Source organism: Protopterus annectens, chromosome 12.part0 (genome assembly GCF_019279795.1).
Source record: "Protopterus annectens isolate FY-2018-M chromosome 12.part0, PAN1.0, whole genome shotgun sequence".
Classification (NCBI taxonomy): Eukaryota; Metazoa; Chordata; order Ceratodontiformes; family Protopteridae; genus Protopterus; species Protopterus annectens.
This window is the reverse complement of record NC_056746.1, coordinates 1,374,214,281-1,374,237,258: the sequence shown is the minus strand read 5'-3', so window position 1 is coordinate 1,374,237,258 and position 22,978 is coordinate 1,374,214,281. Positions and strand designations below refer to the sequence as shown.

The following is a 22,978-nucleotide window of genomic DNA, read 5'->3' as shown; positions in this document are numbered from 1 at the left end:
TTTTATGTTTATTGCCAATTCCACCACTCCCAGAACCAAATGTGCATGAGGGGTCATGAATTGATTAACTTTGCATAAATCAATACATAATCTGTAACTTCCATCCTTCTTTTTCACTGGCTAAATTGGGGAATTTGTGGGACTATGACATTTTTGTATTATGTCTGCCCATTTCCATTTTTCTATACACCTTTTCATATCCTTTTCCCCCTCTTTGGGAATTGGATATTGTTTCTGAAACAGAGGAATGTAAGCATTGCGACTACCTACACTGACCAGAACTTCTAATTTACCACAATCTGTCTTTGACATAGACCACAAGGGCTGAAATTGCTCTTTAATTATTTCCCACATGCCCTGCATCAGTAAGTGCCCTTTGTCAATGTCTTTTTTGTAGTTGTCTATATCTATCATGAAACAGGAAAACTGTTCGACAGTATTATGTCTGTCATCTTCAATGGTGGTCCACAACACCTTGTTAGTAAAGTCAATTACTATTCCCTGTTTACTTAAAATATCTACCCCAAGAATCGTTGTCCCACAGCTGGAATTTATAAGAAATGTGCTCTCCACTGGAGTTCCATTTTCTTTGAAATGTATTTTAACTGGTTTGCTAGCCACAGTCATGCAAGTGATGCCATCAAAACCTTGAATACAGGATTGCTTTAATGGATTAACAGATAACGGTTTGTTAGTGACAGAGACTGCTGCCCTGGTATCAATTAACAAATCCTTCCATAATGTCCCCTCCATCCATCCGTCCGCTAATGGATGTCCATCCTTTCCACGTTTGAAAGTAGTCAGAAAAGTTACTTGTTTGGGGAGGGCACACCCCTAATCGGAATCAAATTTGCTTTAATCAATTATGCTGGGTATGTCCCTAATTACACAGACAACATGTTTTGTTCCTCACTGACTGTTAGTGTCATCACTCTCTAGAGTGTATTTTGTACTTTCTATCTCACGTTTTATTTCCCGACCCCATGCCATATGAAGGATTATATGGTGGATTCTCTTTGTATTCTACAGGACATACTTTACTTTCCCCTGAATCATTTCAGTTTTGATCCTTTGGTCATTTGTCATCATTTATGCCTCTCTTTTCTTGATTTTGTTCACTAGGTTTGGGTTTAGAAAAATCAGTAATGTGAAATTGTTCAATCTCGCCATTCATTCTTTACTGATGGGTTCGGCTCCGGTATGGCCGTATGCAAAGCTTGAGGTCTTCCAGTATCTCGAGGCCAAGCCCATCCCATGATGCACTGTGAATTACCTCAGATCTAGTTTGCCGCGACATCTGATCGGTGGTTCCAGTGCAAGCTCGGGCCAGTACTATTTTCAAAACTTTTATATTAGCAGTTATTTCAATAATTTTTTGCTAAACTCTCTTAAATAGTTTGATAGGTAGGTAGTTCACTTTACAGCTTCTTAAAAGCTCCCCTGTCCCATGTATGATTATTAATATTTCATATATCAGCCTCTTGTGTTTTTTGGCCTAGTTTTTCTGCTGTAGTTTCTACTATATCTACATTTATATATATATATATATATATATATATATAAATGTATATATATATATATATACCCTTTTCTATTGTTGGCTTTCTGTATATTGGCCTTAGTTTAGTAGATAGTCTTTTTGAATATTCCAGTAGTTAATTATTCAAATTCTTATCAGGCTCACTTTTCTGTGTGTGAGTTCAGAGTCTAGTAACTTTGTGTTGCATTTTTCTTAGGCTCCCTTGTGTGTGTATGTGTGTATGTGTGTGTGTGTGTGTGTGTGTGTGTGTGTGTGTGTGTGTGTGTGTGTGTGTGTGTGTTGTTAGGGCCTAGGGTATTGCTGAGTAGCTTACTATAGTTTGTGTTACATTTTTCTTAGGCTCCTTTGCGTGTGTGTGTTGTTAGAGCCTAGGGTATTGTTGATTATCTGCTCTGCATTTTTCTTTAGCAGCATAATGGCGGATGATAAAGATAAGCACCCAAAGTCTGGATTTGAAGTGTCCAGACTGCAACCAAAAAATGTCTGTTACAGATGGACATGTAACTTGTGTTTATTGCTTAGGAGCTGCCCACTTACAGGAGTCTTGTGCCATATGTCATTCTTTTTCTTTGAGAGTGTTGCTAGAGAGGAAAAGGAAATTGGTGGACAGGGGCTTGTTAAAGCATCCTTTTTAAGAGGCTTTGAGTGACCAGGATGTGGCCAGCAAGTCTTCCAAGTCCTCTAGATCTTCTGTGGAACCTAAGGACTCTAAGCAGTCAAAAAAAATAAAAAAAATTGGAGGATTCTGCGACATTGGCTCCACAGACCTCGGCACCAACTGTCTTTTATTTTTGGAGCCGGCACACAGCCTTGGAGCCAGTATCTGAAGTGCCTCTATCTCCATTGCTTCAGTCGGCACCGTCGGTGCATTCTTCTAGGTCTTCTGTCAGCCTGTCAGATTTGGATATGGATCGAATGGTGCAGAAGCTTTAACAGGCACCAGGCCTTGCTAAATTGCTATCGGCTCTGACCCAAGCGGCTTCGGTGCTGAAGAATCACTACTCCTGCTTTGACTATTCCTCCTCCGAGCAGTACCTAACCTTCAGAGCCAGAGGAAGCAGACCTGTTGATCATGGTGCCTTTGGAGCCGAGACCTGCTCCAGTGTCCTCAGGCCCATCCACTCTGACATCCTCGGCGCCGTCCGGGGACTCTAGGAGCCGACACTCTCCATTCAGATCCGGGGAAGATAGTCGGACCAACTTGTGTGTGCCGACTCTTCCTCTCAGGGCTTCGGCTTGGATGAGCTCGGCTCCTACCTCCGGCTCGGAGCCCACGGCCTTGGTGCGGGAGGGCTTGGCGGTTCCTTTGGATTCGTCGATTCCTTCACTTCGGAGCCGTGGTGCCTTCGAGGCCATGAGAAGAGCCTTGTCCCCCAAGACATCCTCAACTTCAGGCCTTGCTTCCTCATTCCCCAAAGCACCTGTGTCTGCTTCTGCTTCCATCGTCCAGGCTAAGCATAGAGACCCAGATCCTCAGGTAGCCCCACAGGATGCCCCCTGCTCTTCCGAGACCTCCCCAGAGTCTCCCACTGAGAGGTTCCCAGGAAGAGATTGTGCAAGAGGAGCCACTTGGACTTCCCACAGAAGTCTTTAACATCTGACACTGACTTGGATGAGTCAGAAGGGTCCCCGCAGTCCCCCTCTGAGGATATCTCCTTTGCCGAGATACTCGAGATCCTTAGGCAGAAGGGTGATTGGCAGTCCAAAAACCCTACCGAGGATGAGGCAGTTCTCCTGAAGGCTTTTGGTTCTTAAACCTCCACCTCTTGGGTGTCTCCGCCCTTCGATGAGCTCATGCAGTTGGTCTCTCGGAGGGAGTGGGAGTCACTGGAGTCCATACAGCCTGTTCCTAGGAGGCCTAATAAGTTTATATCAGTTCCACGAGATAAAACCTTCTTATCCAAATGAGTCCCTGTTTATGCCATGGTGGTGGTGGTGGCCACCAAAAAGGAAATGTCTGAGACTTCCTCGTCTATTCATCCTCCTAATAGAGAGTCTAGGATCATGGATAGATATGGGAAATGCATGTTTAGTTCAGAGACTTTTACTCTCCGCTCACTGAACTACTTAACCCATTTCACTAGGTTGCAAAGAGATTTCCTTAAGGAGTTGGGAGATGCTCTTCAGGGTATAGTAGCTGCAGGGGCCTCTGACAAAGTTGCTGCCCAGCTTGCTACCCTAAATTCTATTGTCAACTCATCCATGCATCTCATATCATATGCAGCTGATGGAACGAGTAGGGCAGTGGGTACAGGAATCGCTCTCAGAAGACATTTCTGGATGCGCTTGTGTTCCTTCGCAGAGCCCTTTAAGTCATCCTTCATAAACACCCCTTTTGATGGCTCATCCCTTTTTGGGCTCAAAGTGAAGGAAACTTTGACCAGGTGTGAACAGGAGGGAAAGACTCTGTCTGCCGTCGGAGTCTGTTTTTCCACCCCTACCCGGCCTTATCCCAAAGGCCAAAGTGGAGGAAAAATGTGGTTCTGGAAAGCCCAAGGAGCTTTTCAGGACACACGTGGTGAACCCCCCTCTAGTGGCAGAGGAGGGAGTAATAGTGGAAGACGCCGCCCTCGCGGCAGAGGGGGTCTGCAACATCAGGGTGACAGAGATCACTTCTCTGGTCAATCCTACCAGTGCTCCTGAAAGGAGGCACAACTGTCCTGCTCTGGAGGCAGTCGGCGTCGCTTATCTTTGTATCTAGACGCCAGGCAAGACATAACAAAAGACAGCTGGGTACAAAGTATAATTTCCAGAGGGTACTTCATACCATTCACCACACCCCTCCCTGTCCATCAGGAGAATCCTGGATGTTCCACCCAGTTACAGGGAACAGGCAACCACAGAGGTCCACAAGTTGCTAGAAAAAAAGAGTCATCCAGCCAGTCCCAGCAGACCAAACAGGATCCAGAACTTACTCAAGGTTCTTTTTGGTTCCAAAGAAAACAGGGGATTGGAGACTCATTTTGGACCTCGGCAGGCTCAACCAATATGGGAAGAAAGAGAAGTTCCAGATGGTCACACTTCAGTCTATACTTCCCTTCTTAGGGAAAGACAATTGGAAGTGCTCGATAGATCTCAAGGATGCATACTACCACATAAAAATGGCCAGCCCATCCAGAGATCACCTGCATTTCCAGCTGGGAGCCAATCATTATCAGTTTTGAGCCCTGCCCTTTGATCTCACTACAGCCCCCAGAGTGTTCACCAAATGCATGGCAGTGGTCACGGCTCACGTGAGGCTTCCAGGATTCCAGGTGTTTCCGTACCTAGACGATTGGCTCCTTACCACCAACACCACTCATCAAATGATTCAGGCAAGGGAGTACACTCTGTCACTCTGCAATCATTTAGATATTACAGTCGACTCAGAAATGTCTGCCTTGTTGCCATCGCAGCATATCGTTTTTATCGGGGCAGAGCTAGACACCTCAACCACCATGCTAAGACTACCAATCTTAAGAATCTTCCTTTTTCGTTAGCATGTCAGCACCTTGGTATCGAAAGACAGAGCACCCGCTTCAGAAGTCTTGAAAGTATTGGGTTTGATGGCTGCAGCAATCCCAGCCATACTATTAGCTAGACTACATATGCGGATTCTTCAATGGCTGTTGTTCACTCAATGGTCTTACCAGGAACTTTCAATGGATCACATGATTTTGATTACGAGCTCTTGCAAGAAAGATCTCCAGTGGTGGTTGACGTCTCTTCACATCATCATAGGACGTCCCTTTGTTCTACTCCCTCCAGTAGCCACTGTGAACACGGATGCTTCCCTGATAGGGTGGGGGGGGGCATTTTCAGGGAAAGACTGCCCAAGGCACATGGACAGATCAGGAGTCGCATATCAATGTTCTGGAAATGAGAGCAGTACTTTTGGCATTGCAGTACTTCTAGGACTCTCTTCCCCTAGGAATGATTGCAATTCAGACAGAATATGTCAGTAGTCTGGTACTTGAACAAGCAAAGGGGAACCAGATCTTACCCCCTTTGCCGAGAAGCCCTCAGAGTTTGGCAGTGGGCTCCCAGCGCTTTCTGTTGGCAATGCATATCCCTGGGAGATCCAACGTGATAGCAGACAAACAGAGCAGGGCAATCTTGTTGCCGCACGAGTGGTCCCTCAAAAGAGATTGCGGACAGAATTTTCCACAAATGGGCCAGCCTTGCTGCAACCTTTTTGCCAGCCACATCAACACGAAATGCAGAAGCGACTTTGCCCTGATTCCTCCTCTGAAAGAAGCCCCAAGGGATGCACTCGTACATGATTGGCCCCTGTGTCTCCTCTATGCATTTTCACCAATCCCATTGATACCCAAAGTTCTACAGAAAGCAAAATCTCTGGGAAGGACCATCATTCTTATGGCCCCTCATTGGCATCGGCAGATTTGGTTCCCATTCCTTCAACATCATCTCTTGGAGGATCCGTGGATTCTGGACCCAGTTCCAGACCTTCTGACACATCCGTCGGGGGACATTCTCTGCAGTCACTGAAGCTGACAGCTTGGCTGCTCCAGTTCCCCTTATAGCCAGGTTTCATAACTTCTCCAATGAGACAAAACAGATCCTTTTGTCTTCTCATAAGCCATCCACTAGATTATATCTTAGTAAGTGGAAGAGATTTTCCATTTGGGCTTCTAAGCAGAAGATTGATCCTTACCAAGTCCCCTTGACATTCATGCTAGAATTCTTGACTATGATTTTTAATAAAGGAGCGGCAGCCGCAACAGTTCGGGTTCAGTTGGCTGCTATATCTAACTTTCATCTCGGTACTGACGGGCTAAATATCATGTCCCACAAGTTATCCAAGGCCTTTCTCAAGGGAACATTTCATATGAGACCTCCTGTGACAACTCTCTATTCTCCATGGAATCTCAATTTTATGCGGTCTCATATAATCCTTTCCCCGTTTGAACCAGCATCATCTTGTGACCTCAAATATTTGTTGTGGAAAACCATTTTTCTGATAGCTATTACTTCTGCCCACAGAGTGTCAGAACTTCAAGCTTTATCTAGCAACCCTCCTTATTTGATTTTTCATGCTGACAGAGATTCTCTTAGGACAAACCCTTTTTTTTTGTCCAAAGTTTGTTCAGAAACTAATATCAACCAAGTCATTGAGTTACCAGTTTTCTTCCCTAATCATTCCAATAAGTTGGAGTATATGCTTCACAGACAGCTCAAATTTTATTTGGATAGACACAAGATATCAGAAAATCAGACCAGCTCTTTGTTTCATTCTCTGAAGCCAGAAAAGGCAGACCAGTGGCTAAAACACCTCTGTCTAAATGGTTATCTGATTGTATCACCTTTGTCTATTCAGCTGCTAATATGCCTTTACAACACAAGATTAAAGCTCACTCAAGCAGAGGAGTTTCTACATCCTCTGCGTTCCAAGCCAAATTGCCCCTTGATAACATTTGTGCAGCGGCCACTTGGTGTAAACCTCATACCTTTATCACTCATTACAAAGTTGATAAGGCCCTCAGGGACAGGGCTTCTTTTGGGTCTACAGTTCTGAAGAATGTACATACTCCCGTGAGCCACCCCAGATTGATGGTGCTAGGGACGCTACTCATCAGTAAAGAATGTATGGCGAGATTGAACAACTTCACATTAAGAAGTTATGCACTCACCATAACGTTCCATGTGAGTTGTTCATCTCGCCTTCATTCTTACATCCCTACCTCCTTCCCCCTCCTGGCTGCTAGTTGACCTAGATGTTGGTCTCAGCCTGGTTGCTCAATTCTTCTTCCTCTCCATAGGAGGATAGCGCATTTATATGGTTATAGTACACGCGGCAAACAAGATCTGAGGTAATTCACAGTGCATCATGGGATAGGGGCTTGGCCTCGAGTTTTGCATACAGCCGTACTGGAGCCAATGGATCGGCTCTGAACCCATCAGTAAAGAATGAAGGTGAGATTAACAACTCACATGGAACATTATGGTGAGTACATAACTTATTTTCTGCATATATACTCTTTTGTATTTGGCTTTCTTTCCATCATTTATAATATGGACAATCTTGTTTAATATGACCTAATTTCTTGCAAGTACAACATACTACTTGTTTTCCTGAGCTACGTTCTGTATCTACCCTTGGCATTGCTGGTTCAGAAGACACTTGTGGTTCCCGTGTCCTTTCATGAGACCACCTACTATGGCCTCTTCCTTTTCCAATGAAATCAACACTTTGTTCACCCTCTACACAAAAGATATTGTGTGTGTATATAACTTTCCATCATCCTCCATTGTCTTACCTTTTATGAGTTTTTGAACCACTTCTTCTAAGGTCTTTGACCCTAATTCATGAATGTATTTAATGTCACCTGGTACTCCCTTTACTTGTTTTAAAAAAAGAAGTTATGTCCTTACCATAACGCTCGATGTTTGTAGTCCATCTCGCCCTTCATTCTTACTCTTGGGATAGGAGCCGATCCTCGGCTCTGACTCGGCCATACTGTAGCTCATCACTACCATTCTCCAGATCTTGTTTGCTGCAAAGAGAAAATACAGAGACAAAGAACAAACCAAACTGAAAGGACTAACAAAAAGAAGCAATAGGCACTCTACCCCCAGGTCCTCCAGAAGGGAGCAGGAGGGAGGGTTTGTAAGAATGAAGGGCGAGATGGACTACAAACATTGAACGTTATGGTAAGGACATAACTTCTTTATATTCTGTAGTCCTATCTCACCTTCATTCTTACTCTTGGGACAGCGTCCCTAGCACCTTCATCTTGGGTGGCTGATTGGAAAATGCTCCTGAGTACTGTGGAACCAAAGGAAGACCTGTTCCTAGAAGCCATATCCAATTTGCAGTGAGTAATGAACGTGTGAGGTGAAGCCCATGTTGCTGCAGCACAAATGTTGTCTATTGGGATTCTAGCCTGAAAAGATACCGGTGTAGACACAGACCTGGTAGAATGAGCTTTCACAATGAAAGGAAGATCTTTACCACAGGAGGAATAGATAAATGAAATGCAACTGGAAATCCAGTGAGATAGTGTGACTTAGATACTGGAAGGCCCCTCTTAGAGTCTGAAAAGGAGAAAAACAACTGATCTGACCTTCTGAAATCTTTAGTTCTGTCCAGATAAAAACACAATTGTCTATGCACATCCAATTGGTGGAATTTGTATTCTGCCTTGTTAGAAAACTTAGGGAAGAACACAGACAATTCAATAGACTGATTAATATTGGCTTGAGAAGAAACCTTAGGAATAAAGAAAGGATTTGTCCACAAAGAGACCCTATCTTTATGAAACATCAAATAAGGGGGCTTAATGGAAAGAGCTTGTAGTTCAGAGACCCTTCTTGCAGAAGTGATAGCCACTAAAAATATAGTTTTCCAAGTTAGAAACTTGAGGTCACATGTAGGTCACATGTTGCTGAAGGTTCGAAAAGACTTGACATTAAGTTTATGGAGAACAAAGTTCAAATCCCATGGAGCCACGGGATCCATGACTGGGGGTCTTAGCAAAGTGGTCCCTTTGAGGAAGACTCTACAAAGCCTATGAGCCATAAGATTAGGTTCATTAGCAACATGAAAGGTGGAAATGGCTGCCATCTGGACTTTGATAGTTGCTGCTGCTGAGCCTTGGTTGAATAACTGCGAGAGGAATTCTAAAATGGCAGAAATGGGAGCTGTGTAAGGGATCAAGGTTTCTCTCACGGGCCCAAAAGGAGAAGCTCTTCCATTTACTGGTATAAATTTTCCTGGTAGAAGGCTTGTGAGAAGATGACAGGATGTGTACAACCTCGGGAGAAAAGTCATGAAGCCTGACTAGGGATGGAATTGGAGCAGCAAAGCTGTCAAGTTGAGGGTGCGGAGAGAGGGATGGAATGCCCCTGACATGTGTGTCAGTAAATCTGGCAGTGGATCCAGAGTCCACGGTTCGTCCTTTAGATGAGGTGTGAGGAGGGGGAACCAAATCTGTTGAGGCCAGTAAGGAGCAATTAGGATCATTCTGCTTCCCGAGGATATTGCTTTCTGAATTACCTTCGATATTCACATGCTGAGAGGGCGACAATGCAGATTTTTTCCAATTTACTGTAATTCCTAACTGCAGGCAAGTTGAAATGGCAGCGTCCCCGGCCTGTAACAGTAGATGCCTGGTGGTGGCAGTCAGGAGCCAGTCGTCCAGATATGGAAACACTTGGAATCCCTGACGTCTCAAGTGTGCCATAACCACTGACATACATTTGGTGAACACCCTGGGGGCTGTGGTGAGACCAAAGGGCAGGGCGCAGAACTGATAATGACTGGCTCCCAGCTGGAAGCGTGAGTGACTCCTCGATGCCCTGTACATTTTGATGTGGTAGTAAGCATCTTGGAGATCTATAGAGCACATCCAAATGTCTTTCCCTAACAATGGGAGTATCGACTGTAAGGTGACCATTTGGAACTTGGACTTCTGCACAGATTTGTTAATGCAAAAAACCACAATCCGCAAAACAACACACAACAATTTAAAACAGAGAAAGATAAACGGAGGACTAGGTCCTCTAATTTAAATGGGCCTAGCCCTAAGAGGAAGGAGAATAAACCAAGGACTAGGTCCTCTAATTTAAATGGGCCTAGTCCAGGGAGAAATGGAAAACTGAACCGAGGACCAGGTCCTCTAATTTAAACAGGCCTAGTCCAATGGGAGACAAACAACAGAATGATGACTAGGTCCTCTAACTTAAACGGGCCTAGCCCAAAGAGGAAAGCAGCCGCACAGGAGATTAGCGATGCAGGGATACCAAAAAGGCCAACGGAAGAACAGCCAAACAACGTACAACGAATTCACAGAGAAATAAGCAGCAATAGTCTGAAACAGACCAAGACTAAAATAAACACACAAAACTAGCAAGATAGTATAATATTATCCAACAATGACAAGAAAAAAATATTGAAAAATATCACTTAGCCATGGCCAAGAAGAATCACGTCTGAGCTGAACGAGCGGCAAACTAGATATGGGGAATGGTAGTGATGCATGATGGGATACCTCCTAGCCACGAGCCAACAAGAAGTTTTTGAGCTGCAGTATGGCCGAGTTGGAGCCGAGGTTCGGCTCCGATCCCAAGAGTAAAAATGAAGGCGAGATAGGACTACAGAACATGGTATGTATTAACAATTTTTGCACCTCTGGTTCTTTTATTTGGTCATCGTTTTTACCATAGACCATCTGATAAGCTAACTTAAAATGGTCAGCCTGTTCCATCAATTTGTCCAAAATGGTGATTTCAAAATAATCAAGTAATTCAGGTGTCAAAGGTTGACCCTGAGTATATGCCTTAAGAATAGCTGCCATACGAGCTGTCCTAATCTCTAGAGAACATTTTCTGCTTCTATATATGACTTTAAACATTTGGGAATAAATGCAAAAAAAAAATCTACACAGAGAATCATTCCAAGTAAACCCCACAGTGTATGTCATCCATTCTTCAAATGCCAACATATTGAAAAAAATTCCTTTTTTGTCTTGCCACTGAGGCAGAGTCTGCAATAAACGAGACTGTTGATAAATATCAGCAGAAGGAATAACTGCTATTCCTGCTGATCCTGGTCCAATGTCAATTTGTGTATGTTGTGCCCGCTGTAAATCTTGTTGGGCTCTCTCTAATTGTCTTGTCAGATTAACCTCTGTAGTTTGTGCCCTTAGTAAATCTTGTTGGGCTCTATCTGATTCTTGTTTTAAACCATAAATTTTATCTTTTAAAGTCTGAATGTTAGTTTGAGTCTCTGCCTCAAGATGGCATTCCTGCCCCTCATTACTGTCCCTAGGCAAGGTATGAAAGGCTGTTAAACCGTTTGCTGAAATGTTACTAATATACCTTACTATGTCAGTATGCTCTTCTTGTGCATTTGCAAGATTTGTTCTGTAAGTATGCTGAATTTTTTTTTCAAATCCTCATCCTGTTTTTTCTCATCAGTAACATGTTCATGTTGTCTATTCCATTTCTGACAACAGTCCTCATACATTTGTACCACATCATATTTAGGTAAAACCTTAAGACGTTGAAGAAAATCATCTACAATTTGCATTATATCTGACAAAGGCAAGGCTGCAGAAGGTACATTTAACTGTTTTGTATGTGAGGAAACAGTAATACTAGAATCAAACATATCCTTTGACATAATAGGATATATCTTATTGTATGGCTTACATACTAGACTCTTTTGACAAAATAGACATAATTGTGGAAATTTACTTCCACATAAAAAACAGTCTTCCTGAATTGCCTTGGGTTTTGTCATGTACTGATCATTGACATGTATCCATTTACAAACACAAGTTTTATATAATTTCTGAACATTAAATATTCCAGATTTACATTTCCTGTCTGACACTGAAGATTCAAACTATGTCTGTAAATAGGACCAGACTTTGGTGTATCATGTAAATCTATTTCTACAGAATGTGGGCATTTTAAACTTAAGTCTCTAATGGCATCCATGTTATAACTGTAAAGAATTTACTGTTTTTTCCACAGATAATGAAGAGGGGATCAGGCTGAAGTCACTACGAAGAAACAGTCTCCTTCAACAGACGAATTGCTGGTGAAACGTCTCTGGACAGATACAGCAATGTAACTCTTCTTCCGCCTAGAAGAAGCACTGGATACTGTCAACCTGTTGAACCAACGTAGAAATTATGGCACCAAATCAACAATAACTGCTCACATTTGAGCTGACTCGCCACTGTCAAATTATTTAGAATGGCAAAGTGACCAGACTCACAATGTACTGCTATATCCGTTACAGTTTATTACAAGAAGCATATATTGCTAAGCAGTTATACTGTCTGAGTTATATCAATTCTATTATAACATAGCTAGAAAAAAGTCTTTGCTTCTCACAAACTGTGTCATGCCTAGGATCAATAGACACTTGATCAAGACGGCTCTAATGAAGAGCAAGCAATGTCCAGCTTATATACACTTTTAGATAGCAGCAGGTAATGTTTTTTAGTGTCTTTGTGGTTTTCATTACTGAGTTTTGTTCCATGTCATCTTTGCATCGGTTGGAGTGTCTGTATTTTATATCCTTCATTTCTGCATCTGAAGACTCACAAAAAGTCCATGTTATTTCTTTTTGAAATGTCAAATATCTGAACAACTTCCTTCTTTGTATGTTCCAATTTATTATTACAGGATGCCATTAATGGTAAACGTTTAAGCCCACAACCACATGTTTTAACAAACAAGCTAAACTAGATATGTTCTTTTTTTCCCTTGAATCATTTTTAAACCACATATATTCACAGGTAAGCTAAACTAAGAATGTTTCACATTTTTCTCAGAAATTTCTCTAACAGGTGTCTGGCTAACATAGCTGCTGCTAAGGATGTCATACTTTCTGTATTTATTTTTAACTTTGCAGTTTAAGTCTTGCATGTTACATTTCTGCTTTTTAGAAAAAGAACATTATTTCAAACCTTGTATTAAGTTACACCTTGCTTTAGAAGTAAACATTTCTTCTGCATTACTTCAAAACCTTGTATTAATAAAAAGCATACTTTTCTTTTGCATTATAGCAAACACTTCTTATTTCATTATTGTTTTGGGGAAAAATATTTTACTTTATATAATATCTATCACTGATAGTATTCCAGGCTGTATTCTGCACCATCGCCAACAAGGACTAGCTTCTCCATCAAGCACCCTATTTAACCACAGCCTAAGTACAGGCTTCATTCCAGCAGAATGGAGAATCACCATTGTCATCCCCTTGCACAACGGCAGTGCACTACTGACCCTGGAAACTATCATCCCATTAGCTTGACAAGTCTGATCTGTAAAGTCATAGAGCGTATTATTGTGGATCTCAACCAGGGGCATAGGCAATCTCCAAACACTTGATCCCACCTAGTTCAGATTTGTCAAGGGCAGATCTTGTCTGTTGAACCTGATTGACTTCTTTGAGACTGTCACCAAGGCCCTGGATGAGGGAAAATCAGCACATACAGCTTGAACTGGCCAAGGCCTTTGACACAATCCCCCACTCAGGCTTCATCGAAAAGCTAACACAACTTGGCATAAATCCCCATCTCATCAGGTGGGTGGCCAACTGGGTCACCAACAAGACCCTCAAGGTCAAAACAGGCCCTCCACCTCCGATAGCAGACCTGTCCCTAGTGGAGTTCCCCAGGGATCTGTCCTGGGACCCCTATTGTTTGGCATCTACTTCTCAGAGGTCCAGGCTAAGACAAAAGACCTGTGGCTGACAAAGTTTGCGGATGACTGTAAATTGGGTGCTGTCATTGACTCCCCAAATCATGTCAACATACTGCAAGAGGGTCTCACAGCAGCTAATGACTGGTACCAAAGTCATGGCCTCAAGTTACACAAAAAAATGTATCATCATACTATTCGGCAAAAACATGGCCCCTACTGATTACTACATCAATGGCAACCCCCTAAGCACACAACCTGTGGTGAGAGACCTTGATGCTCAGATTGACAACAATCTCACATTCGGCCATCATGCAGCGGCAGTGGTCAGAAAAGTCTTTTACTTAGTTCATCTCATAAGTAAAGGGATTGCATCTAGAAAAAAGGAGGTTATTACCTCTCTTTACTCCTCCCTCATTAGAACAATAATCGAGTATAATGATCCATTTAGTATGTGCAGCTCCAAACATCTGCACCAACTGGAAAGGCCACAGAAATACCTCACAAAGAGAATCCATGGCCTCCAACACCTGTCCTATGCAGACTGGCTCAAATCACTATCTACTCGGTATCGTACAGATTGCTCAGAGGTGATCTGTGTCTCACCTACAAGGCAGTCTCAGACCCTGCCGTACTAGAGATGCTCCATATCTGTAAGTCTAACTCCTCACGCATTACCCGCTTGAAAGGCCTGAATCTAATATGCAACCTCAACAAAACCTGCTGGAGAGACAGGTTTGTCGCCCAGAGGCTGCCCTGTCTCTGGAATAGACTTCCCATACATGTTAAACATAGTACCTCACTGACCCTCTTCAAGCGCAACCTTGATGAGTGGATGGGAAACCACAAATTGGTCCCAGGGGTTCCACCTGTGTCCCTCATTGACAGGGGCGACAGGTGCTGACTAAAGTTTCTTTTTGGGGACAAACTCTTGGCTAGGCTTGTAAAAGCCCCAGGACCATTGACCTAGTAACCTCCTATGAGCCTATGATAATATGGAAATTAAATCCTAAAATTAAAAGACTTCAATCAAAACAGAAGTGATACCTAGTGGTCTAAATTAAAATTGCAAGTTTATTCACCAGATGAAGAAAATTTATTTTCAGATTAAGAGTGAGGTGGCATAAAGCCATACATTCAAACCAGATTACAGTAGAAGGCAATACAGATATACGGTAACTACAAAAGCAGGCCCCTGTAAATTTCTGTCAGGGACCTCTGGGGGAGCTGTTAGAATGAAGGTATCCTTAGTGAATTCACTATAGTACATTAAAGTAGAATAATAGGCCTGAAAATATAAAGTCAGACTTGTATTTACATGTATAGATTCAGTTTCAGAGAAATACAGAATGTTCCTTTCTCAAGGGAAAGATACAATCTTCCCGGCTAACCATAAGATGCACAGAAATAAGATTTACAGAATGTTTCTTTCTCAAGGAAAAGATATACATAGCAATGGAATGCTAAATAAAGAGGCACATGCAATACAAGGCTTGGAAGACAAAGCAACCAAGGCTAAAGAGGCATGAAAAGCATTACAGGGTTATTAGGAAATATGGCAGATATGGTCAGGGAAGTCAGTTAGTTAGTTCGGACTGACGTACAGAAAAGATTAAATATCCAGCATTGCAGAAAGGAAGTTAGGTAAAAGGGTCTCTACAATACAGACACCCAAGACTGAGTACATAAGACAGGTCAAATAAAGATTGCTTCAGTTTATATTATTCAGGAGAATCAGAATATATGTGCAGAAACTTTGGATATATTTAGCAGCACTGTTATTACTAACCAGCATTCCAGCATTTCTACAGACTGCTATTGTTAATCAGCACTGTTAATGAAGACTGTATTCGGATATTGTGAGCATCTAATAAAGTCTTATTAACCGAACTACAGTGTTTGCAGAATTCATTCTAAAAGGTACAAAAGATATGGCCCATAAAGGAGAGACTTGCACCTGTTCAGCACAAGTTTGGATAATTAACAGATAAAGAATTTAATTCCAGTTTCATTTCAGTTGTTTCCAGTTAATTTCAGTATAATACAGTCTTATCAATTCTTTCACTATCCATGGATCTACTGTCCTTGCCATTAGCCAAGGCATTAGAAGAAAGTAGAGTTGTTTTATCAGACTCAATAGAAATCACAGCCAAATCAAAAGGAGAATGTTTGTATAAAAGTTGAGAGTCTGGTAGCTTGTAATACCTATCTGATTTCTTTTGGGCAGGTGGCTGTGATTCCAGGATTCAGACAAGCAGATAAGAAAGCATCTTATAAAGCCTTGGCTACACAAAGAATGCCTGGGGGCTTAGGAATATCAATACTTAAGAAGTCGCAGTATCACTTTGTACATTACATACTTGCTTGCTTACTCTCCCACTGAAAATTATGCATCTTGTTTAAAATAGTGTCCTCAGTGGGAAGTTCCTCTAAGGGGGATTCAGGAAAAAAGTGTCTTAACATACCAAATCAAACCCTCTGGGAGAATGAATGAATGTGTGAGGAGTAAGTCAATGATTATACATTAGAATTTGAATAATCTTCCCCAGTGGATGCCTCTCGTCCCCTCCTGAGGAGTTTAAGAAGGAGAGGAAAGAAAATATGGAGGATTCAAAGAAATCAGTACTTTAAAAAGCTCTTGAGAAAAATCATACCACTCCTATTGAGGCTCACCTGAAGAAGAAGCAATATGAGGAAAGGTATGCTTAGTTTTCTACTTCCTATTTTTAGGAGTCTCAGCAGAAACAATGTTGTAGGTACAAACCCCTGACGTAGCTCAATAACAAAACCCATCATGTCCTCTCAAATGAGAATCTGTGGAATGCTATCAAGTCCCTCTGAAATAATCAGCCAAAGTTATTTCTTTGCGGCCTTGCCAGCTGTCTCACTGGTCCTATGATATGCCTTCAGGCTGAGCCTTGTCAGTCTCTGGAGGGGTCATGAGACTGGGAACAGCAGTAGAAGCTGTGCAGCCTGAGGGCTCATTATTCACCACAACAGAGATGTATGGGTCTGACCAGACAACAGAAACATCCAAATATTTTGTTTTCTTGAGTTTCTTATACAGCTGCTTAAGGATGTCTGAGATAAAGGACTCAGAGGCCATCCTACCCCACATGAGCTTCTTAAGTCTTTGATTTTTGAATTATAATTTTAAAGAGGCTAAATGGCTCCTAATGATATTAGAGACAAAGAATTTACAAATGGAACACTCCCAAAAATTATGGTCAGGACCTAGGCAGAATAAATACTTAGTATGGTTGTCTTTATTAAGTAGTTTGCCTGCCACAGTCACATTTACCTCTATTAGCTGACATGATCAACATTTTCGTCAAATCAGTGAAAAGGTCCACAACAGAGATACTTAACTGCACATAACATTAGGAAACTGGCACAAGCCAAATGGCTAACAGATTGAATTGATACATAGTCTTTCTTTTCTCGGGCAAGCAGGAAAAAGTTCTGATATACTTCACCTCTGTACATCCCTTATGTACCAGCACACATTCTTGTGCACAGGTCATGAGCCAGATGTATGCTGTGAGAGGAAGACACCCAAGCTTTGATATACTGGCCAGATGTATGCTATCCTTGGCAGAATACTTCCCTTATGTGAGCAATACTGCAATAGTGATCTGATGAAGGACATCTGAGGACTACAGTAAGTCAGTATTCTCAGACCTTAGCGTTTCATATGTCTTACTGTTTAGAAATGCTTGTTAATGCAAAACATGTTGTTCTAATAGCCTTTTAAGTGAATTAAAGTAGTATTTAAAAAACAGCCCTTAATTTTGGGCCTTTGTACCCCTATTATTTTTGGCTTTGTCCAAAATTGTTGAGCAAAGAAGTTGACAGGTATGCCACTATTACTCAACAGTATTTTAACAATCTCTCAGCGCATACCTAAGATGGCCTGCTTTTGCCTTCCAGCACTTTAGATCTTTGTTTTTGCCCTACCACTGCTATTTATTGTCAATGTATATAATTCTGTTTACAATGTCTTTACAGAAGAATCATGGACCAAGCATTGGTGGTTTTGTTGAAAATGACACTGTAATACTTACTGCTGAGCCATCCACTTGAGGATTTTCCTCATCTTCAGTTTTCTCATCTAACTTTGATGTGATTTCACAGCTAAGTGACTCAGCACATGTCAATTCCCTCATGGCATCCGGACCATCTAACAAAGACACATCTGTGGTAGAATTTAAAATACAGTAAATCTTTTTAATTGTACATATACCGGTTTATTGTTTTCTCTGCAATGCTGGTAACCAAGACCAAAGCAAGCAATCAGAATTAAACTATACTGTAGCTGAGTTCCACAGCCTTTCAGTTTTTAGTTATCAGCTTTTTAAAGAACATTTTATTAAATTTTACATAACTAAAAATTACACAATATACAATAAAAGAAGACATATGTGTGGATTTACCAGGAATTAGTACTAACTAAACAAACATTTAGGAAAAGAAGAAGTTATGTATTCACCATAACGTTCCATCTGAGTAGTTCTACTTCATTTGTCTTCAACCTGTGGGTCCTCGGATCCAACATGGCCGGATTTTCCAGCTATGGCTCTGAGCACCATGCTCCTCCCCCTATCCATAATGCCCCCAGTCTCCCTTCAGATCGAGTTTGCTGCCCAACATGTAACCATTACCCGACCACACAAGGACTTATCCTCCAAGAAAAACTTACTACCAGATCCCTTAACTCCCAGCATAAGGAAAGATCCCAACAGAAAAGGACCAGAACAAGGCACATATAGTATCCTGAAGGATAAGGTTGGGGGAAGGAGGGGGAGAACGGTTGAATACAAATGAAGTAGAACTACTCAGATGGAATGTTATGGTGAGTACATAACTTTTTTGATCTTCAACCTGTGGGACAGAGTACCCAGCTACCTAATCCTTGGGAGGCCCTCATTGAAGGATATTCCGGAGCATCGCAGAGCCAAAGGATGCTCTACTTCTAGACCAAATCCAGCTTATAATGAGAAATAAAGGTGTGAGATGCGGCCCAAGTGGCAGCTGAACAAATATCATCCAAGGAGACCCTAGAACAAAAGGCCGCAGACGTAGCCATGGATCGGGTCGAATGAGCCTTCACTTTTCCTGAAAGAGAGAAACCTCTATCCGAATAAGCCCGGGCAATGCACAGAGAAATCCAGCGAGCAATAGTCACTTTTGAAACAGGTTTGCCTAAAAAGGGCTTGGCATAGGACACAAAAAGCTGATCAGACTTGCATAAAGATTTAGTCCTATGTAAATAAAATCTCAACTGCCTATGAACATCTAAACAATGTAATTTGTGTTCCCCTTTGTTCTGATAGTTCGGAAAAAATACTGGCAAATTGATAGTCTGATTGATATTAGCCTCCGAGGCTACCTTAGGAAGAAAAGATGGATTAGTACGTAGTGAGACTCTATCTTTGTGGGTGATCATATAAGGAACTTTGATGGAAAGAGCTTGGAGTTCGGACACTCTTCTAGCAGATGTAATGGCAACCAGAAAAGCAGTTTTCCAGGTCAAAAACTGCAGATCAACAGAGGCTGTAGGTTCAAAGGGAGGGGAAACCAACTCCTGCAACAACAAAGTGAGGTCCCATGGAGGAATGGAATCCTTGACCAGAGGTCTGAGGAGGAAGACACCTTTGAGAAAGGTCTTACAGATCTTCGAAAAAACTAAAGAAGACATATCCACCCCAGCATGAAAATTAGAAATTGCGGCTAGTTGGACTTTCACTGTAGAAGAACTAGCGCCTTGATGAAAAATGTTAGCTAAAAGTTCTAGAACCACTGGAAGTGGTGCAGTGAAAGGATCCAAAGACCTCTGAATGGCCCACATCGAAATATAGATTTTCCTAGTGGACGACTTATGAGCTGCCCCCAGAATGGATTTAACCCGAGAAGACAAACCAGGAGTCCTAAGAATCATGGGAACCGAAGCAGCCAAGCAGTGAACTTCAGACTGTCCAGGTCTGGATGAGGGATCCCCGAGGGATGTGACAGCAGATCCAGAACCGGATCCAAAGTCTATGGAGGGACAACTAGATAACACCGGAGTAAAGGAAACTAAACCTGTCGAGGCCAGAATGGGGCGATGCGGATCACAGTGCTCCTTAGCCTTCAAGCTTTCTGCAGAAACTTCGACATGAGAGGAAGAGGAGGATATGCATAAAGGAGTCAGGCAGGGCCAAGTATGAATCAGAGCATCTCTGGGGTCTTCCCTGGGCTGGGGGTTCAGAGAGAAGAACTTGCTGCATTTTGCATTGGAAGGAGATGCGAAGAGATCGCAGCAAGGGTGACCCCACTTTAGGAAGATCTGTTCTGCTACTGAAGGTTTCAGAGACCACTCGTAGGGCATCAGGATGGATCTGCTGAGCCTGTCCACTAAGATGTTGGACCGTCCCGGGATGTGCGTTGCCACCAGAAAATGGCCGGTGGAGATCACCCATTCCCACGGTCTCATTGCCTCTTGGCATAATGGGTAAGATCTGGTTCCCCCCCTGCTTGTTGATATACCACACTACTAACATGTTGTCTGTCTGAAATGCAATCATTCCCAGAGGAAGATGAGCATGTAGGGCTTGCAACGCGAGAAGAACCTCGCTCATCTCTAGGACGTTGATGTGCAAATAGGTCTCGTGAGGGGACCACATGCCTTGGACCGTCCTTCCTGAGCAATGCCCCCCACCCGAGCAGGGAGGCATCCGTGGTCACTGTGGTTTGGGGTGGAGGAGATTGAAAAGGACGTCCTTTGTGGAGATCCAGGGACTGAATTCACCACCAAAGGGAGCTTTTGCACACCTTCGAGATCCTCACTGGAAAAGACAAGGAGACGTCTAACAGTGACTACTGTACTGCTAAAGTCCACTGTAGAACCCTCATGTGGAGGCGTGCCATGGGGAGAAGATTTATTGTGGCTGCCATAGAACCTAAAGCTCTTAAGATTGTTTTGGCTGTGGGTGAGTGGGTCTGTAGAATATGTAACACGTGAATCCTCAAGGTGCGTATCCTGTCTGAGGTGAGGAACACCTTTGATTGTATTGTGTCCAGCCATGCCCCGATGAACTCTAAAACCTGGACCGGGTGAAGAGCTGACTTGTTCCAATTGATAGTAATGCCCAACTTGCCGGCTAACAGAAGGAAGAACTCTCTGGCTTGATATAGTAGATACTCTAAAGGGATGGTAAAGAGCCAATCGTCCAGGTACGGAAAGACATGAATGTCCCGAAGCCTCAGGTGAGCCACTACCACTGCCATAATCTTGGTGAACATCTGTGGGACTGTGGTGAGACTGAAGGGGTGGTCTCGAAATTGGTAATAATTGGCTCCCAGCCGGAAGCGGAGAAACCTCTGGGAGCGCCTGTGCATTTTGATGCGATAGTACGCATCCTGGAGATCTATCCAGCACATCCAGTCTTTTTCCTGCAGAAAGGGCAGGATGGATTGGATCTTGACCATCCAGAAGTTTGTCTTGGTTACTGACAGGTTCAATTGGGACAGATCCAAAACTAGTCTGAGGTCCTCCATCTTTTTTGGCACTAAAAGGAACCTGGAGTACACCCCGGATCCGGATTGGTCTTGGGGGACCGGTTGGATGACTCGGTTTCTTAGCAGTGATTGTATCTGCACTGCTGCTTCCTCCCGCTGCGTGGGTGGGACGTCCGGGAGGGTTTTGCTGGGAGGGAGTGAGTCCTTGAAAGGGACAAAATAGCCTCTGGATATGACTCATAACACCCAATAATCTGTTGTGATGGACTCCCATGCTAGTGGGTGGAGTGACAAATGACCCCCGACTGCCTCCAGAGATGGACAGCCGGGCAACCCCTCAGGGTTGCTGTCCAGGTCTGTCCGAGAACGATTCTTGGGACCCGGAATTCCTAGGACCCCCCTCTGCCTCAAGGGTGGCATGTATAGTATCTGGGGGAAGGCGTGTCCTGAGCGTCCTGGGAAAATGGCTGAGATTTGCAGAACCACATCTTCTTCTGACCTCGCTGTTTCCTGGAAAAGGCCTTTTGAGGTGGACAGAAGTGGACTCCGATGGCAGACAGTGTCTTCCCATCCTTCTCTCTCTGGACTAGAGCCTCTCTGACTGTCTTCCCACAGAGGAAAGAACCATCATAAGGGGTGTTGGTGAAAGACGCCTTGAAGGGCTCCGAGAATTGGCATAAGCAGAGCCAGGTGTGGCACTGAATGGCAACGCCTGACCCTGCCACCCATGCGGCTCCCTCCATGGTATGCGAGAGCAAACGCATGGACATGTTGGCAACAGAATTAAGGGTGGCCATCCGTGCGTCGAACTTCTTCCTGTCCTCTGCCGACATGGACCCCGGGGTCGAATCCACAACTTCCTTAACCAGTTCTCTCTGGAGTCGAATAACATGCTCCATATAATTCAGCGCCCTCACGCAGAAGGTCGCTGAAGCATAGACCCACTTCTCAAAATGTTCCATCGTCCTTGACTCTCAGTCAGGAGGATGGACCGTGGAACTCTCTTGGGTGAGTTCCTTTTTGGTGCCAGCCGGCACCATCATTACATCTACAGGGGACCCCTTATGCCAATGAAGTCTATCCGCAGGGGGACTCAATACCTTATCTGGGCATTTGGGTATGGGCTCTATGGTGTCTGGCTCCTTCCATGCCATAGACGTTATTAGATCCACGAGTGGATCAGCAGGAGGAGACAAGCAAGAGGTAGATGGGCCCGAGCCAAATGCCTCCAGGAACACTGACTCGTCGAAAGTTAGTTTGGGTGCAGACCATCCCCTCTTTGGCGGAGGATCTCCATGATGTCTCCAAATGAGACATCCTCGGGGGGTGATCTTGGGGAACCTTCTCCTTCATCCAAGTCCATGTCCTCTGTGGGGGACTCTGGAGGAGAATCCAAGTGCCTCCTTTTGCATGTGTGCTTGTAGGGGAGCTCCTCAGGTGGACTCTCTGAGGAGACCTCGCAAGTGGGTTGTTCCAGGACTGAAACATCCTGGGGCAATATGGTTGCGGGCTGTCCCTAAGAGGACAAGATGGATGGACCTACACTCAAGGCCAGGGGGGTATGGGCGGAGTCCAAAGACAAGATAGTCAGAGGCCTCGATCCTGCAAGAACCCTCTCCACCACATCGAATGCAGAGGGGGAACGGACCTCCGGGGCTGAACTAGCAGAGACCATACCCCTCTGATCCAACCGGGGTGTCAGAGCCATGCCTCCAGGAGCCGAGACGCTGAGGGGAATGCTCCTCTCCGACAAGCCCGGAGCAGAGAGCACCCCCTCAGATC

General features: G+C 43.6%; 1 protein-coding gene across 1 annotated transcript in view; it reads right to left on the bottom strand.

Annotated features, from left to right (window-relative positions):
• RAD21L1 (RAD21 cohesin complex component like 1) overlaps window positions 1–22,978 on the bottom strand; it is a 1,222,403-nt gene that overhangs the window by 385,121 nt on the left and 814,304 nt on the right. Inside the window, exon 10 of the mRNA XM_044089023.1 lies at window positions 17,764–17,894. Coding sequence (XP_043944958.1) covers window positions 17,764–17,894 — 131 coding nt within the window. The remainder of the gene's footprint in view (window positions 1–17,763; window positions 17,895–22,978) is intronic.